At 44.5% G+C, this 20,235-nt stretch overlaps 1 protein-coding gene across 1 annotated transcript in view; it reads right to left on the reverse strand.

The window, feature by feature from the left end:
- LOC112226392 (SH3-containing GRB2-like protein 3-interacting protein 1) overlaps window positions 1-20,235 on the reverse strand; it is a 66,837-nt gene that overhangs the window by 2,741 nt on the left and 43,861 nt on the right. The window contains 12 exon segments of the mRNA XM_042307812.1: window positions 75-239; window positions 1,207-1,271; window positions 1,411-1,616; window positions 2,868-3,000; window positions 3,603-3,758; window positions 4,222-4,333; window positions 5,649-5,787; window positions 6,252-6,373; window positions 6,609-7,346; window positions 7,560-7,628; window positions 19,723-19,803; window positions 19,956-20,056. Coding sequence (XP_042163746.1) covers window positions 75-239; window positions 1,207-1,271; window positions 1,411-1,616; window positions 2,868-3,000; window positions 3,603-3,758; window positions 4,222-4,333; window positions 5,649-5,787; window positions 6,252-6,373; window positions 6,609-7,346; window positions 7,560-7,628; window positions 19,723-19,803; window positions 19,956-20,056 — 2,087 coding nt within the window.

Genomic DNA, 20,235 nt, shown 5'->3' on the forward strand with positions numbered 1-20,235 from the left:
AGTAGGCAAGACAGCACAAACCGATCTGGGTCCAGGCTAGTATTTTCATGCTTCCCTCACACACAGACACTGACCTGCTGCAAATCTCTTTTTGACCAGCGAGAGCCTGTAGCCAGGCCCCATCAGCTGGATGTCACAGCCTGACAGAGTGCTGCCCTCGCTGGTGAACTGCACCGCCAACTGGGACGGCTTACTGGGACCCTCTGTCAACTGGAACCTACCCAGTAGAGCCCCCACTCCTATAGGAGAGAGAATAATGATGATGGTGATGTTGACGGTGATGAAGATTACGACAAAGTTGAGGCAGATGATAACAAAGATGATGAGGAGGAAGAGGAGGAAAAGGAGGAAGACAGGAGAGGAGAAAAAGGAGGAAGCGGAGGAAGACAGGAGAGGAGGAAGAGGAGGAAGACAGGAGAGGAGGAAGAGGAGGAAGACAGGAGAGGAGAAAAAGGAGAAAGCGGAGGAAGACAGGAGAGGAGGAAGAGGAGGAAGACAGGAGAGGAGAAAGAGAAGGAGAAAGAGGAGGAAGACAGGAGAGGAGGAAGATGAGGAAGACAGGAGAGGACAAAGAGGAGGAAGACAGGAGAGGAGGAAGAGGAAGACAGGAGGGGAAGAAGAGGAAGACAGGACAGGAGAAGGAGGAAGATGAGGAGAAAGAGGAAGAATGAGAAGAGAAAGAGGAGGGAGGAGAGGAGAAATAGGAGGAAGACAGGTAGAGGAGGAGAAAGATGAGGAAGGAGAGGAGAAAGACAGGAGAGTAGGAAGATGAGGAGAAAGAGGAAGAATGAGAGGAGGAAGTGGAGGAAGACAGGAGAGGAGAAAGAGGAGAAAGAGAAGGAAGACAGGAGAGGAGGAAGAGGAAGAAAGACAGGAGAAAGAGGAGGAAGACAGGACAGGAGAAGGAGGAAGATGAGGAGAAAGAGGAAGAATGAGAAGAGAAAGAGGAGGGAGGAGAAGAGAAATAGGAGGAAGACAGGTAGAGGAGGAGAAAGAGGACGAAGGAGAGGAGAAAGAGGAGGAAGACAGGACAGGAGAAAGAGGAAGACATGAGAGGAGGAAGATGAGGAGAAAGAGGAAGAATGAGAAGAGAAAGAGGAGGAAGGAGAGGAGAAATAGGAGGAAGACAGGTGGAGGAGGAAGGAGAGGAGAAAGAGGAGGAAGAAGTCACAGGACAAGTGAAAGAGGAAGAGAAAGATCACCTACCTCCATTTTCAGACCTTTGGGAAAGGCTTGATATCTTCCATAGAATGTTCTGCTGTTCTGGGTTCCTGCCAGAGAAAATTAAATAAAGTTATAGTTGCCTTGATTATTTTAGTGACACTAACCTGGATAAATACACTGTAACTGTACAATTCTAAGATTAAATACATTTAAAAACAATCTCAGTCAGCAATTCATTATCCTCACCAGGTGGCAGTGGGGATCATGGCTTGGAGTTTGGCCACGCCCCCGTCCACAGGGACCAGGAAGTGGATGTTGTGGAGGGGGGAGGGGGCTGCGGCCATGGCCTCCATGTTGTATTTGTAGTCTATTCTGAGGTCCGTGCTGGTGGTGTCGCCACGCCAACTCACCGCCAGGTTCAGGGGAGTAGACTGGATCCCCTCAGCTGCTACCTAAGACACACACACAAGCACACACACATGTAAACACGCATAAGCATACACACACACATACGTAAGCACACACTTCATTGCATTTGTTTAACAATTACATTCCATTGTGACTATACAGTATACACTGTATGGAATTCCATTCCATTGTGACTCTACAGTATACACTGTATGGAATTCCATTCCATTGTGACTCTACAGTATACACTGTATGGAATTACATTCCATTGTGACTCTACAGTATACACTGTATGGAATTACATTCCATTGTGACTATACAGTATACACTGTATGGAATTCCATTCCATTGTGACTCTACAGTATACACTGTATGGAATTCCATTCCATTGTGACTCTACAGTATATACTGTATGGAATTCCATTCCATTGTGACTATACAGTATACACTGTATGGAATTCCATTCCATTGTGACTCTACAGTATACACTGTATGGAATTCCATTCCATTGTGACTCTACAGTATACACTGTATGGAATTCCATTCCATTGTGACTCTACAGTATATACTGTATGGAATTCCATTCCATTGTGACTATACAGTATACACTGTATGGAATTCCATTCCATTGTGACTATACAGTATACACTGTATGGAATTCCATTCCATTGTGACTCTACAGTATATACTGTATGGAATTCCATTCCATTGTGACTATACAGTATACACTGTATGGAATTACATTCCATTGTGACTATACAGTATACACTGTATGGAATTCCATTCCATTGTGACTCTACAGTATACACTGTATGGAATTCCATTCCATTGTGACTCTACAGTATACACTGTATGGAATTACATTCCATTGTGACTCTACAGTATATACTGTATGGAATTCCATTCCATTGTGACTCTACAGTATATACTGTATGGAATTCCATTCCATTGTGACTATACAGTATACACTGTATGGAATTACATTCCATTGTGACTATACAGTATACACTGTATGGAATTCCATTCCATTGTGACTCTACAGTATACACTGTATGGAATTCCATTCCATTGTGACTCTACAGTATATACTGTATGGAATTCCATTCCATTGTGACTATACAGTATACACTGTATGGAATTACATTCCATTGTGACTATACAGTATACACTGTATGGAATTCCATTCCATTGTGACTATACAGTATACACTGTATGGAGTTACATTCCATTGTGACTATACAGTATATACTGTATGGAATTACATGTAATAATGTGTACTATGCAGACGGTCTCACCTGATATTTGATCATGTCCACATTGTAGTAGGTTGCTTGAGGCTTCTGGTCAGCCACTCTCCTCAGGTGACTCATCAGGTTTGGCATATTTACCCAGAACTCCTTGGTGTCCACATTGGACATGGTGGTGTCACTAAAAACAAATACATGACATGGGCATTTTGGGTTTACTGATGGTGCAATATTACAATGACTATATCTGATTCAGGTATATTATCACATTATCGTGTGAGTTTTCCAAGAATTTGTTTGGTGATCCTGGTAAGTGGTTTAACCAGGTTTCAAATCACAGGGATGTCTCTCCCTAACCAATGACAGGGGTGTCTCTCCCTAACCAATGACAGGGGTGTCTCTCCCTAACAAATCACAGGGGTGTCTCTCCCTAACAAATCACAGGGGTGTCTCTCCCTAACAAATCACAGGGGTGTCTCTCCCTAACCAATCACAGGGGTGTCTCTCCCTAACCAATCTGCGTGTCAGGCTGAACAACACATTTTCCTGTGACTACATTCATGATAAAGCACAGGCCTTATTGCTTAAATGTAATAATTAAAACATGTTGCTATTGGTCCTGTGAATGTCTACTATGTTTAGGGGAATCCAGCAAGAGTCAATGTGTAGCCCCAATCCTGGCCACTATGGGATATCATTTGGAACATGCCCAAAAAATTTAAAATATGAATTCCTTGCCCCAAAACACAATATTGAGTCAGTGTCCTGTATAATAAGCCTTACCAGCACAGTAGGTGTGGATTGGGGAGGACCTGCTCTAGCCGACAGTAGTTACTGATGCTGAAGGTGAGCACAGGGGCAGACGGATGGCTGGCAAAGTGTCTGGTGATGCCTGCTGGGAAAGACAGCACCATCTCCCCAGTGATCTTCACCACACACCTGGATCATGGAGAACAGAGCCAGCTCAGTGCTCAGAAACGGGTCAGTCAAAAAGAGAAAAACTACAGTACCCAGAATCCATAGGGGTGCCACAAACAATCTACATTTCCCACAGAAATATCCACAGAACAATATATTGCCTAGGCGCATTGCATTTCCCTGTGGGGACAACAAAAGGAGACAACACAGTTGGAAATTGAAATGAAATAGGCATACAGTAGTTGCAATATGATATATATCAACAATATCATAACCATCTTACTTGTTGCATTTATTCTGATGAGGGTCGCTTTGCCGGCTGAAACATCATGTTGTCATGAATTTGCATTCACATCAGTATTAACTTTGATATAAATTTGACATCAATGTTGTTATTCATATCAGAATCAATATTTCTACTTGTGTTAGCATTAGCCTATCTTTGAGAGGAATAGCCTAGCATCGATAGGAATGCTAGCCTTACTTGCTGGGGTCGGCTCCTTTGAAATAGGCGTTGATGGTCTCAGTGAAGGCAGCCGCCACAGGCAGAGTGTCCTGGGCTCCCATGGTCAGTGGGCTGGGTCCTCTGGAGCATCCTGACACATACACAAACGCACACACACACACACACACACACACACACACACACACACACACACACACACACACACACACACACACACACACACACACACACACACACACACACACACACACACACACACACACACCACACGGTTGATCATCACATAAAAAGGCACTATCTCAGTAGCAATATCCCTTCCTGTGTCTGTAACGGCCTACAGACATGTGGTCAGATGAGCAGACATGCGTAAGGGAGAGAGAAGGGAAGAGCATAGAAATGACAAGATAGAAGATTGGAGAAATCATAGATAGTGAGACCAGAGAAACATGGACAGCCAGAGTAGTAAGTTACGATAGCCTCCATGCACTGGTACTGGGTCATGTTCATTAGGCACCAAACGGACTGAAAGGGACTACCTCTGAACTTGTCCAATAAGAAATGCTAGTGTTCCGTTTCCGTTGCAGAACGTTTTTCCCCCGGCATTGTGTTCTAATGAATATGACCCTGGTACGACTCACCTTCAAAAGACAAATAAAATCGGCCATGGTCAAACCATACCATGGTTGGCTGTTTTTACTCTGTTCATGTGGAGAGAGGTAGAGAACATGGAGGGAGGGAGAGGGGGATGAGAGGCAGGCAGGAGCAGACGAACAGAAGAAGAGGAGAGGAGAGGTGGATGAGTTATTGGAGATATAACCCCATCACAAGACAGAGGGCAAGGCCAGAGGGAGCATGATGGATGGATGGAAAGAAAGAAAGTGTGCAGTCTTGTGGAGTCTGATTGGAACATCGGAGGTGTAGATGACTGTGTGTTTAGCAGAGTGAAGATGACGGGGCGGCAGGTAGCCTAGAGGTTAGAGCGTTGGGACAGTAACCGAAAGGTTGCTGGATCGAATCCAGAGCTGACAAGGTAAAAATATGTCGTTCTACCCCTGAACAAGGCAGTTAACCCACTGTTCCCCAGTTGGCCATCATTGTAAATAAGGAATTTGTTCTTAATTGACTTGCCTAGTTAAATAAAAACACTTTAAAATATGGCGAGGGAGGTGTGTGTAATCATCATACTAACCAGTTTGTCCCATTACTGCTGCTCCTTAATTTCTCTGTATTCTCGTAAGTAAGCATTTTACTGTAAGGTCTACACTTATTATATTCAGCATTTCACTGTACACCTGTTGTATTCGGCGCATGTGATTTGATTTAATGGTGAAAAAACCTGTTTCACAAAAGTCATTATAGGCTTCAAATGTGAGCATTCTACCATTGAATATGTTAACACCAGAGACATACACAGGTGAAGGAGGTGTTATGGAGGAGGGTAGTACCTGTAGTGGATATGTTGAGCTCTCTCCCCAGGGTGGGGGTGGAGGCTGCACTCAGCAAGGTGATGGAGGAGGAACTCTCGGCTCGGGCCAGGGGGCGAAGGGAGGGGGCTGCCGGAGACTGGGGGCTGAAGGGCCGAGCCTGGGGGAGGGGGGGGAATATCAGTAGCCTGTTGCTGAACCAAACATTTTCCCAACACAATGTAATGTTAGCAGAGCAGCCACAGTTAGGTTTAGTAGTATCTCTAACTTTGTGGAAATCAGTTGAAGAAAAACTAATAACAGTCACAAGTCTAACATTCTAATAGTATCTATCACAAGACTAAAATTCTAATAGTGTCTATCACAATTCTAAAATTCTAATAGTATCTATCACAAGTCTAACATTCTAATAGTATCTATCACAAGTCTAAAATTCTAATAGTGTCTATCACAAGTCTAACATTCTAATAGTGTCTATCACAAGTCTAACATTCTAATAGTGTCTATCACAAGTCTAAAATTCTAATAGTATCTATCACAAGTCTAAAATTCTAATAGTGTCTATCACAAGTCTAACATTCTAATAGTGTCTATCACAAGTCTAAGTCTAGAAGTGTGCCATACCAGGTCTCCCATTGGTTTCCCAGGGGGTAGTTTGGGTCGAGAGGAGGGCCTTGTAGGAAGAGGGGGAGGGACTGGACTACCTCCTGACAGGGGCGTGGCAGGGCGAGGTGGAGAGGAGGGACCTGTAAAAGGAAAAGGGAGGACCTATGACCCCTATTAAGATTATGACCAGCCATGACCTCTAGATCCAATAGCAATTGTAATAGAGTAATGTCAACAAATTCCATTTTCACAATGATGGCATTACCCATTCTACTTGTATTGTATTTCTATGGTTTCCTAGAGTGGTAATCTACCCCTTGTATTTATATGTTTTCCTACAGTGGTAATCTACCCATTGTATTTCTATGTACTCACCACTGCCTGGGCAGGGTCCGGGGGAAGACACCATGGGCCTGTAGGCGGGCGGGAGGAGGGGGGACGGCACACCCCTGAAGCCCGGGGTCAGCACCAGGGGCCAGGACATAAAGTCAGGCTGCTCCTCCCTAAGGAACACCAGAGGGGAAGGGATGCCTGCCCGAAGGGAGCGCTCCGCAGGCAGGGGGGGAGGGATGGGACTAGTAGGGGCAGGGGAGTATTCCAGTGGGGCAGCAGGGGAAGAGGGAGCATGGGAGTACTCCAGTATCTCATCATCATCCAAAAACAGACTAGGATTGATGGCGATGCATGGCGGGGAGTCTGGGGGCAAGAAGTCTGGAGGCAGGGGGGAACGGGTTCATCTGGAGGGGGAATGGAGATGATGGAGATGGGCGAGTCGGGGGAGAGGAAAAGGGGCGGCGGGGAGGGGGAGGCTCATCCGGAGGAGGGCCCGGGAGAGGCAGGGGGAGTCTGGGGTGGAAGAGAGGGAGTTGGGCGAGTCAGGAGGAGGATAGGCAGGGGGCGGAGGCGGGGCCGGTTCTTCTGGTGGGGGTGGTCTCTCACTGTTGAAGCTGACCCATCGGGGCGAGGCCCTGCCCTCATTGATCCGGCAGGATTCCATGGGGCCGAACACATCTTCCAGGTCAGGCACGGGGGAACCTCTGTATGAGGCTGGGGATTGGACGTTCAGGTAGATGGGGGCGGGGCTTGATACTATTCTCCCATTGTGTAAATCAACTGTCGGAAAATAAAAGTAAAATAAATAAATTAAATAAAAATCTTCCTGAGTTCACTTCTATCAATGCTGTCCAAAGAACAATGGCAAGTGTGCACGAGGCATGGGAATATGGAAGATGATTCATGCCAAAACAAATACAAATAAAACCATTGAAGTTTTGGCATGAATCTGTTTCCATATGGGAATTATGGTTACTAGCAAAATAATATTACCGGAAGAATCAGACGAAGAATAGCCTTGACTAGCTGCTTGGATGTTCTTGGGAGGAAGTGGAGGAGGAGCTACAAAGAGAGTGACACTGTTATATAATGTTGCCGGAGGGGATTGTTGCTGTTTTACGGGCTCCTAGCCAAATGTGCTATTTTGTTTTTTCACATTGTTTGTAACTCATTTTGTACATAATGTTGCTGCTACCGTCTCTTGTGACCGAAAAGAGCTTATGGATATCAGAATAGCGATTACTCACTTCAAACTGGACAAATATTTTTTATTTAATGAGTCCGACGCAAAGGATATATTACCTTGTCAAGACAAGGCCCAAATCCCCGTCATCAGCATGAAGATGGTGATGTTGTACCCACAGCGTCTATTAAAACATTCCCCATCCAGAAACAGTCGATTGATGGCAGCATTCGCGCAAAACTGAAAGTGTGAACCACTGCTTTTAATCAGGGCAAGGTGACTGGAAACATGACCGGATACAAACAGTGTAGCTATTCCCTCAAACAAGCTAAGCGTCAGTATAGAGACAAAGTGGAGTCTCAATTCAACGGCTCAGACACGAGAGGTATGTGGAACGGTCTACAGTCAATCATGGACTACAAAAGAAAAAACAGCCCCATCGCGTGACCACAATGTCTTGCTCCCATACAAACTAAACAACTTATTTTCTCGCTATGAGGGCATTACAGTGCCACTGACACGACCCGCTACCAAAACCTGCAGGCTCTCCTTCACTGCAGCCAATGTGAGTAAAACATTTAAATGTTTTAACCATCGCAAGGCTGCAGGCCCAGACGGCATCCCAGGCCGCATCCTCAAGAGCATGCGCAGACGAGCTGGCTGGTGTGTTTACGGACATATTCAATCAATCCTTATCCCAGTCTGCTGTTCCCACATGCTTCAAGAGGCCCACCATTGTTCATGTTCCCAAGAAAGCTAAGGTAACTGAGCTAAATGACTACCGCCCCGTAGCACTCACTTCCGTCATCATGAAGTGCTTTGAGAGACTAGTCAAGGACCATATCACCTCCACCCTACCTGACACCCTAGACCCACTCCAATCTGCTTACTGCCCGAATAGGTCCACAGACGACGCAATCGCAACCACACTGCACACTGCCCTAACCCATCTGGACAAGAGGGAAACCTATGTAAGAATGCTGTTCATCGATTACAGCTCAGCATTTAACACCATAGTACCCTCCAAATCGTCATTAAGATCGAGACCCTGGGTCTCGACCCCGCCCTATGCAACTGGGTCCTGGACTTCCTGACGGGCCGACCCCAGGTGGTGAGGGTAGGTAACAACATCTCCACCCCGCTGATCCTCAACACTGGAGCCCCACAAGGGTGCATTCTCAGCCCTCTCCTGTACTCCCTGTTCACCCAACTCAATCATCAAGTTTGCAGACGACACTACAGTGGTAGGCTTGATTACCAACAACGACGAGACGGCCTACAGGGAGGAGGTGAGGGCCCTCGGAGTGTGGTGTCAGGAAAATAACCTCACACTCAATGTCAACAAAACAAAGGAGGTGATCGTGGACTTCAGGAAACAGCAGAGGGAGCAGCCCCCTATCCACATTGACGGGACAGTAGTGGAGAGGGTGGAAAGTGTTAAGTTCCTCGGCGTACACATCACAGACAAACTGAAATGGTCCACTCACACAGACAGCGTGGTGAAGAACCTCAGGAGGCTGAAGAAATTTGTCTTGTCACCAAAAACACTCACAAACTTTTACAGATGCACAATCGAGAGCATCCTGTCGGGCTGTATCACCGCCTGGTACGGCAACTGCTCCGCCCATAACCGTAAGGCGGAGAGTGAGGTCTGAGTGAGGTCTGCACAACGCATCACCGGGGGCAAACCTACACAACCCGATGTCACAGGAAGGCCATAAAGATCATCAAGGACAACAACCACCCAAGCCACTACCTGTTCACCTATCATCCAGAAGGCGAGGTCAGTACAGGTGCATCAAAGCAGGGACCGAGAAACTGAAAAACAGCTCAAGGCCATCAGACTGTTAAACAGCCATCACTAACATTGAGTGGTTGCTGCCAACAAACTGACTCAACTCTAGCCACTTTATTAATGGAAAAATGTATGTAATAAATGTATCACTAGCCACTTTAAACAATGCCACTTTATATAATGTGTACATACCCTACATTACTCATCTCATATGTATATACTGAACTCTATACCATCTACTGCATCTTGCCATCTTGATGTAATTAAATGTATCACTAGCCACTTTAAATAATGTTTTCATACCCTACATTACTCATCTCATATGTATATACTGTACTCTATACCAACTACTGCATCTTGCCTATGCTGTTCGGCCATCACTCATTCATATATTTGTATGTACATATTCTTATTCATTCCTTTACACTTGTGTGTATAAGGTAGTTGTTGTGAAATTGTTAGATTACTTGTTAGATATTACTGCATGGTCGGAACTAGAAGCACAAGCATTTCGCTACACTCGCATTAACATCTGCTAACCATCTGTATGTGACAAATAAAATTGGATTTTATTGGATTTGAAGAAAAGACGGAGGAAAAGGGGGAGGAAGATGGGGAGGAAGATGGGGTGCCGACGAATAGGTAAACCACCAGGTCCCTATTATTATTATTATTGAAGATGTATGTAGCAGGAGGTCATTTCCGGTCACAACTTGCAGACTTGTTTACGTGTTGCTGTGCGTTTTATTGCCAACCTTACTTTGCTACCTGACAACTTTACGTTTTTTAAACTTTTTAATTACCATTTATATTTTGTCGTTTTTCCCTCACTCAACTTTTTTTCATTCAACTTTTTCACTCCGGATGCTTTATCTGGACGTGGTTCGTCAGGACCTCCAACAGCCGAAGCTAAGTAGTAACATTAACATGATGCCTTCTAATTGCAGTCGCTGTACTCATAATATACAGGAGAACGATCGCCTTACGGCGAGGATAGCTGAGCTGCAAGTCCAGCTTCAGACGCAATCGTTAGACAAGGGTAATTTCAGTGTAGGAAAGGATGAAACATCGTCTGTGCCACCAGTAAGTAAGATAGTAACGTTAGTATAAATCCCCTCGCACGGTCCCCGCAGCTGGACAACTTTCTCATGGCTTCTGGAGGGAAATGCTGTAGGAATGCTCAACCAGTATCGCTCATTCAGCCGACAGAAACTTTCAACCGGTTTTCCCCATTAAGCAGCGAGTCGGAATCTGAGCCCGAGCCTTCTCTGGTCTCTACTCCTCCCATTACGGGCTCTGAGACGCTGAAGCTTCCCACCATTAACTATGACAAATTGAAAACTCTAGTCATTGGCGACTCCATTACCCGCAGTATTAGACTTAAAATGTATCATCCAGCGATCATACACTGTTTACCAGGGGGAAGGGCTACCAACGTTTAGGCTAATCTGAAGATGGTGCTGGCTAAAGCTAAAACTGGCGAGTGTAGAGAGTATAGAGATATCGTTATCTACGTCGGCACCAACGATGTTAGGATGAAACAGTCAGAGGTCACTAAGCGCAACATAGCTTCAGCGTGTAAATCAGCTAGAAAGATGTGTCGGCATCGAGTAATTGTCTCTGGCCCGCTCCCAGTTAGGGGGAGAGGTGAGCTCTACAGCAGAGTCTCACAACTCAATCGCTGGTTGAAAACTGTTTTCTGCCCCTCCCAAAATATAGAATTTAGAATGTAGATAATTGGCCCTCTTTCTGGGACTCACCCACAAACAGGACCAAGCCTGGTCTGCTGAGGAGTGACGGCCTCCATCCTAGCTGAAGGGGTGCTCTCATCTTATCTACCAACATAGACAGGGCTCTAACTCCTCTAGCTCCACAATGAAATTGGGTGCAGGCCAGGCAGCAGGCTGTTAGTCAGCCTGCCAGCTTAGTGCCACTATCACAGTCAGTGTAGTCAGCTCAGCTATCCCCATTGAGAACGTGTCTGTGCCTCGACCTAGGTTGGGCAAAACTAAACATGGCGGTGTTCGCCTTAGCAATCTCACTAGGATAAAGACCTCCTCCATTCCTGCCATTATTGAAAGGGATCGTGATACCTCACATCTCAAAATAGGGCTGCTTAATGTTAGATCCCTCACTTCAAAGGCAGTTATAGTCAATGAACTAATCACTGATCATAATCTTGATGTGATTGGCCTGCCTGAAACATGGCTTAAACCTGATGAATTTACTGTGTTAAATGAGGCCTCACCTCCTGGTTACACTAGTGACCATATCCCCCGTGCATCCCGCAAAGGTGGAGGTGTTGCTAACAGCAAATTTCAATTTACCAAAAAAAAAAAGACGTTCTTGTCTTTTGAGCTTCTAGTCATGAAATCTATGCAGCCCACTCAATCACTTTTTATAGCTACTGTTTACAGGCCTCCTGGGCCATATACAGCGTTCCTCACTGAGTTCCCTGAATTCCTATCGGACCTTGTAGTCATAGCAGATAATATTCTAATTTTTGGTGATTTTAATAGTCACATGGAAAAGTCCACAGACCCACTCCAAAAATCTTTCGGAGCCATCATCGACTCAGTGGGTTTTGTCCAACATGTCTCTGGACCTACTCACTGTCACAGTCATACACTGGACCTAGTTTTGTCCCATGGTTTAAATGTTGTGGACCTTAATGTTTTTCCTCATAATCCTATGAGGAACTATCTGACTATCAGACCACCATTTTATTAAGTTTGCAATCGCAACAAATAATCTGCTCAGACCCCAATCAAGGAGCATCAAAAATTCTCAGACAACACAAAGATTCCTTGATGCCCTTCCAGACCCTCTCTGCCTACACAAGGATGTCAGAGGACAAAAATCAGTTAACCTGTTGAGTGTAGGGGGCAGTATTTTGATGTTTGGATGAAAAACGTACCCAAGTGAAACTGCCTATTTCTCAGGCTCAGAATCTAGAATATGCATATAATTGTCAGATTAGGACAGAAAACATTCTAAAGTTTTCAAAACTGTCAAAATATTGTCTGTGAGTATAACAGAACTGGTATTGCAGCCGAAAACCTAAGGAAAATCCAACAAGGAAGTGCCTAAGAGAAACGAATCTCCCTATTCCATTGCATGCCTTCCCTCCATTTAAAGGGATATAAATCAGATTCCTTTCTCTATGGCTTCCACATGGTGTGAACAGTCTTTAGACATAGTTTCAGGCTTTTATTCTGAAAAATGAGCGAGAACGATCACATCGTGTCAGTGGATGGCTGGGTGCCAGCAGAGTTTTGCATGCGCAACAGCTTGGAGCAGACATTTTCTCTCTCTCTCATATTGAAAAAGCTACGGTCCGATTGAAATATTATCGATTATTTATTGTAAAAACAACCTGAGGATTGATTATAAAAAACATTTGACATGTTTCTACTAACGGATATAATTTTCGTCTGCCCCGTCGTGACCGCTCGAGCCTGTGGATTTCTGAACAAAACGCGCCAACCAAATGGAGGAATTTTGGATATAAAAATAATCTTTATGGAACAAAAGGAACATTTATTGTGTAACTGGGACAATCGTGAGTGCAAATATCCAAAGATCATCAAAGTTAAGCGATTCATTTTATTGCTTTTCTGACTTTCGTGGCCAATCTACTTTGCTGCTAGCTGTTTGTAATATTTTATCTGCTGAGAGAGATGTCCTAACATAAACACTTGGATAGCTTTTGCTGTAAAGCTTTTTTGAAATCTGACATGCCATGTGGATTAACAACAAGCTAAGCTGTGTTTTGCTATATTGCACTTGTGATGTCATGAAAATTAAATATTGTTAGTAATTTAATTTGAATTTGGCGCTCTGCAATTCAGCGGATGTTGACAAAAATGATCCCGCTAACAGGATGGGTGCGCCAAGAAGTTAACCACTTAACTGAGGAATTTAATTTAATATTGCGCAATACCCTAGATGCAGTTGCACCCCTAAAAACTAAAAACATTTGTCATAAGAAACTAGCTCCCTGGTATACAGAAAATACCCGAGCTCTGAAGCTTCCAGAAAATTGGAACAGAAGTGGTGCCACACCAAACTGGTAGTCTTCCGACTAGCTCGGAAAGACAGTACCATGCAGTATCGAAGAGACCTCACTGCTGCTCGATCATCCTATTTTTCCAACTTAATTGAGGAAAATAAGAACAATCCGAAATTTATTTTTGATACTGTCGCAAAGGTAACTAAAAAGCAGCATTCCCCAAGTGAGGATGGCTTTATATTCAATAATTTCTTTGAGGAAAAGATCATGATGATTAGAAAGCAAATTACGGACTCCTCTTTAAATATGCGTATTCCTCCAAAGCTCAGTTGTCCTGAGTCTGCACAACTCTGGCAGGACCTAGGATCAAGAGAGACACTCAAGTGTTTTAGTACTATATCTCTTGACACAATGATGACAATAATCATGGCCTCTAAACCTTCAAGCTGCATACTGGACCCTATTCCAACTAAACTACTGAAAGAGCTGCTTCCTGTGCTTGGCCCTCCTATGTTGAACATAATAAACGGCTCTCTATCCGCCGGATGTGTACCAAACTCACTAAAAGTGGCAGTAATAAAGCCTCTCTTGAAAAAGCCAAACCTTGACCCAGAAAATATAAAAAAACTATCGGCCTATATCGAATCTTCCATTCCTCTCAGATTTTTTGGAAAAAGCTGTTGTGCAGCAACTCACTGCCTTCCTGAAGACAAACAATGTATACGAAATGTTTCAGTCTGGTTTTAGATCCCATCATAGCACTGAGACTGCACTTGTGAAGGTGGTAAATTACCTTTTAATGGCATCAGACCGAGGCTCTGCATCTGTCCTCGTGCTCCTAGACCTTAGTGCTGCTTTTGATACCATCGATCACCACATTCTTTTGGAGAGATTGGAAAACCAAATTGGTCTACACGGACACGTTCTGGCCTGGTTTAGATATTATCTGTCGGAAAGATATCAGTTTGTCTCTGTGAATTGTTTGTCCTCTGACAAATCAACTGTAAATTTCGGTGTTCCTCAAGGTTACGTTTTAGGACCACTATTGTTTTCACTATATGTTTTACCTCTTGGTGATGTCATTCGAAAACATAATGTTAACTTTCACTGCTATGCGGATGACACACAGCTGTATATTTCAATGAAACATGGTGAAGCCCCAAAATCGCCCTTGCTAGAAGCCTGTGTTTCAGACATAAGGAAGTGGATGGCTGCAAACGTTCTACTTTTAAACTCGGACAAAACAGAGATGCTTGTTCTAGGTCCCAAGAATCAAAGAGATCATCTGTTGAATCTGACAATTAATCTTGATGGTTGTACAGTCGTCTCAAATAAAACTGTGAAGTACCTCGGCATTACTCTGTACCCTGATCTCTCTTTTGACGAACATATCAAGACTGTTTCAAGGACAGCTTTTTTCCATCTACGTAACATTGCAAAAATCAGAAACTTTCTGTCCAAAAATTATGCAGAAAAAATCATCCATGAGTTTGTTACTTCTAGGTTAGACTACTGCAATGCTCTACTTTCCGGCTACCCGGATAAAGCACTAAATAAACTTCAGTTAGTGCTAAATACTGCTGCTAGAATCCTGACTAGAACCCAAAAAATTGATCATATTACTCCAGTGCTAGCCTCCCTACACTGGCTTCCTGTTAAGGCAAGGGCTGATTTCAAGGTTTTACTGCTAACCTACAAAGCATTACACGGGCTTGCTCCTACCTATCTCTCTGATTTGGTCCTGCCGTACATACCTACCCGTATGCTACGGTCACAAGACGCAGTCCTCCTAATTGTCCCTAGAATTTCTAAGCAAACAGCTGGATGCAGTGCTTTTTCCTATAGAGCTCCATTTTTATGGAATGGTCTGCCTACCCATGTGAGAGATGCAGACTCGGTCTCAACCTTTAAGTCTTTACTGAAGACTCATCTCTTCAGTGGGTCATATGATTGAGTGTAGTCTGGCCCAGGAGTGTGAAGGTGAACGGAAAGGCTCTGGAGTAACGAACCACCCTTGCTGTCTCTGCCTGGCCGGTTCCCCCTCTCCACTGGGATTCTCTGCCTCTAACCCTATTACAGGGGCTGAGTCACTGGCTTACTGGTGCTCATGCGTCCCTAGGAGGGGTGTGTCACTTGAGTGGGTTGAGTCACTGACGTGATCTTCCCGTCTGGATTGGCGCTCCCCCCTTGGTTTGTGCCATGGCAGAGATCTTTGTGGGCTATACTCGGCCTTGTCTCAGGATGATAAGTTGGTGGTTGAAGATATCCCTCTAGTGGTGTGGGGGCTGTGCTTTGGAAAAGTGGGTGGGGTTATATCCTTCCTGTTTGGCCCTGTCCAGGGGTGTCCTTGGATGGGGCCACAGTGTCTCCTGACCCCTCCTGTCTCAGCCTCCAGTATTTTTGCTGCAGTAGTTTGTGTCGGGGGGCTATGGTCAGTTTGTTATATCTGGAATACTTCTCCTGTCTTATCCGGTGTCCTGTGTGAATTTAAGTATGCTCTCTCTAATTCTCTCTTTCTCTCTCTCTTTCTTTCTCTCTCTCGGAGGACCTGAGCCCTAGGACCATGCCTCAGGACTACCTGGCATGATGACTCCTTTGCTGTCCCCAGTCCACCTGGCCATGCTGCTGCTCCAGTTTCAACTGTTCTGCCTGCGGCTATGGAACCATGACCTGTTCACCGGACGTGCTACCTGTCCCAGACCTGCTGTTTTCAACTCTCTAGAGACAGCAGGAGCGGTAGAGATACTCTTAATGATCGGCTATGAAAAGCCAACTGATATTTACTCCTGAGGTGCTGACTTGCTGCACCCTCGACAACTACTGTGATTATTATTATTTGACCATGCTGGTCATTTATGAACATTTGAACATCTTGGCCATGTTCTGTTATAATCTCCACCCGGCACAGCCAGAAGAGGACTGGCCACCCCTCATAGCCTGGTTCCTCTTTAGGTTTCTTCCTAGATTTTGGCCTTTCTAGGGAGTTTTTCCTAGCCACCGTGCTTCTACACCTGCATTGCTTGCTGTTTGGGGTTTTAGGCTGGGTTTCTGTACAGCACTTTGAGATATCAGCTGATGTAAGAAGGGCTATATAAATACATTTGATTTGATTTTGATTTGATATTGGCCAACGTGCAATCCTTGGAAAACAAACCAGGCAATCTACAATTAAGACTATCCTACCAATGGGACATTAAAAATGGAAATATCTTATGTTTAACCGAGACGTGGCTGAACGACGACACGGATAATATAGAGCTGGCTGGCTTCTCCATGCATCGGCAGAACAGAGCAGCTACGTCTGGTAAGACGAGGGTGGGGTGTGTGTCTATTTGTCAATAACTGCTGGTGCGCAATGTCTAACATTAAAGAAGTCTTGACGTATTGCTTGCATGAGGTAGAATACCTCATGATGAGCTGTAGATTATAAGATCTACCTAGAGAGTTCTCATCTATATTATTCATAGCCATCTATTTACCACCACAATCCGATGCTGGAACAAAGACTGCACTCAACAAGCTGAATAAGGCCATAAGCAAACAAGAAAATACTCATCCAGAAGTGGCACTCCTAGTGGCCGGGGACTTTAATGCAGGAAAACTTTACATAATTTCTACCAGCATGTCACATGTGCAACTAAAGGAAAAAAACTCTAGACCACCTTTACTCCACACACAGAGACACAAACAAAGCTCTCCCTTGCGCTCCATTTGGCAAATTTGGCCATAATTCTATCCTCCTGATTCCTGTTTACAAGCAAAAACTAAAGCAGGCAGTACCAGTGACTCGCTCAATACGGAAGTGATCAGATGACGCGGATGCTATGCTACAGGACTGTCTGGGCTGTCACAGACAGGACTATCACAGACTAGACTATCACAGAATATGTTCCGGGATTTATCCAATGGCATTGAGGAGTATACCACCTCAGTCACCGGCTTCATCAATAAGTGCATCGACGACGACGTCCCCAAAGTGACTGCATGTACATTTCCCAACCAGAAGCCATGGATTACAGGCAACATCCGCACAGAGATAAGGCTAGAACTGCCGCTTTCAAGGAGCGGGACACTATCCGGACGCTATTAAGAAATCCCGCTATGCCCTCAGACGAACCATCAAACAGGCAAAGCGTCAATACAGGACTAAGATTGAATCCTACTACATCGGCTCTGACGCTTGTCAGATGTAGCAAAGCTTAAAAAATATTACAGACTACAAAGGGAAACCCATCCGCGAGCTGCCCAGTGACGCGAGCCTAGCAGACGAGCTAAATGCCTTTTATAATTACTTTGAGGCAAGCAACATTGAAGCATGCATGTATACCGCCCCAACAGATCCACAGATGACGCAATCTAAATCGCACTTCACACTGCCCTTTCCCACTTGGACAAAAGGAACACCTATGTGAGAATGCTGTTCATTGACTACAGCTCAGTGTTCAACATCATAGTGCCCACATCACTAAGCTAAGGACCCTGGGACTAAACACCACCCTCTGCAACTGGATCCTGGCAACAACTCATCTGTCACGCTGATCCTCAACACTGGGGTCCCTCAGGGGTGTGTGCCTAGTCACCTCCTGTACTCCCTATTCACCCACAACTCCAAAACCATTATTAAGTTTGCTGACGACACAACAGTGCTAGGCCAGATCACCGACAACGATGAGACAGTCTATAGGGAGGAGGTCAGAGACCTGGCCGTGTGGTGCCAGGACAACAACCGTTCCCTCAATGTGAGCAAGACAAAGGTGCTGATCGTAGACTATAGGAAAAGGAGGGCCGTACAGGCCCCCATTAACATCGATGGGGCTTAAGTGGAGCTGGTCGAGCGTTTCAAGATCCTTGGTGTCCACATCACCAACAAACTATCATGGTCCAAACACACCAAGACAGTTGTGAAGAGGGCAAGACAACACCTTTTCCCCCTCAGGAGACTGAAAGATTTGCCATGGGTCCCCAGATCCTCAAAAAGATCTATAGCTGCACCCTTAAGAGCATCCTGACCGGTTGCATCACCGCCTGGTATGGCAACTGCTCGGCATCTGACCGTTAGGCGCTACAGAGGGTAGTGCGTACGGCCCAGTATATCACTGGGGCCAAGCTTCCTGCCATCCAGGACCTATATACTAGGTAGTGTCAGAGGGAGGCCCAAAAAATTGTCAAAGACTCCAGCCACCCTAGTCATAGACTGTTCTCCCTGCTACCGCACGGCAAGCGGTACAGGGGTGCCAAGTCTAGGACCAAAAGGCTCCTTAATTATCAGCTTCTACCCCCAAGCCATAAGACTGCTGAACAATTAATAAAATGGCCACCTGGACTATTTACATTGAACCCCCCCTTTGTTTATACACTGCTGCTACTAACGGTTTATTACCTATTCATAGTCACTTTACAAATGAACCTCGACTAACCTGTAACCCCGCACATTGACTCTGTACCGTGTTACTTTTCGTTTTTTTGTTTGTTTATTTAGTAAATATTTTCTTAACTCTATTTCATTGTTGGTTAAGGGTTTGTAAGTGAGCACTTCACGGTAAAGTCTACACCTGTTGTATTCGGCGCATGTGACAAATACAATTTGATTTGATTTGATTTGACTTGGGTCAAACGACACTAGGTCAGTCTATAGACTTACTTAAAGCAGCAGTCAGCAGTTGAAACAATAACAACGCGTACTACACACCATTGTTTCAGTCGAAGGCTGGAGAAATGTAACCCCTCTCAAATTCAAAGACAGCTATGAAATGCAAGGACTGGCCATCCATGATATCAGAAGTGCAGTTTTAAGTGTGTTGAGTCTATACAGTGTTTGTTCACATTTACTTTGTTTACAAACATTGGAGTAAAACAAGCTTATATTTTGGGGTTCTGATGTGGTTAGACAGTTGAACTACAGCTCATGATGCATTTCTAAGTTATATTCTTCAATAATCAATGGGTACATATCAATCATTTATAAGTCCAAAAATGGATGTATAAACTGCTGATTGCCCCTTTAACACTTAGTAACACACTATTGACTATAACATTGGTCTCAAACTGGCGGCCTGTGGGTCATATGCGGACAACAAGCTGATTTAAATGAGGCCCACCGTTGTGTTAGCAAATGTCATATAATAGCACAATCATGACTGATATAAATGATATAGTGGGGGCTTACCTCCTGTGGGAAAGTTTCTGGTCAAAGGGGAGTCACAGTCTGGTCTGGAGTCACACCATGCATCAGCCTCTATACAGACTACTATGATAGACAAAGGATATAAACATGGTTAATCACACCTCAGTGGGATATGATGCACAAACGTAACAAACTATTGACACACATTTAGATACCATTATGTAAAAACAGAAAGACACACATCCAGTCAGAAAAACTATTCTTGTGACAGTTACCATCATTTCTGTTACTATCGTATCTGTGTGTCTCATAGGTCGTCTCATGAGGAGGCCCGAAGAAAGCTGGGGATGCTCTGCGATTCTGGGATACTCTCTCACTGGAAGAGATGGTATGTAAATGTGATTTTAAAACTCTGATTTTCAAGATTTCAGCGATGTATTTGTATTTTGTTACTTAATTGAATTTAATAGCTGAATTGTTTTCCCAAACAAAACATTTATCAGACCCAACACAAATTCTATCAATACAGTACATAGCAAATATGGTATCCTGTTT

This window comes from Oncorhynchus tshawytscha, linkage group LG28 (genome assembly GCF_018296145.1).
Source record: "Oncorhynchus tshawytscha isolate Ot180627B linkage group LG28, Otsh_v2.0, whole genome shotgun sequence".
In the NCBI taxonomy this organism is placed as follows: domain Eukaryota; kingdom Metazoa; phylum Chordata; class Actinopteri; order Salmoniformes; family Salmonidae; genus Oncorhynchus; species Oncorhynchus tshawytscha.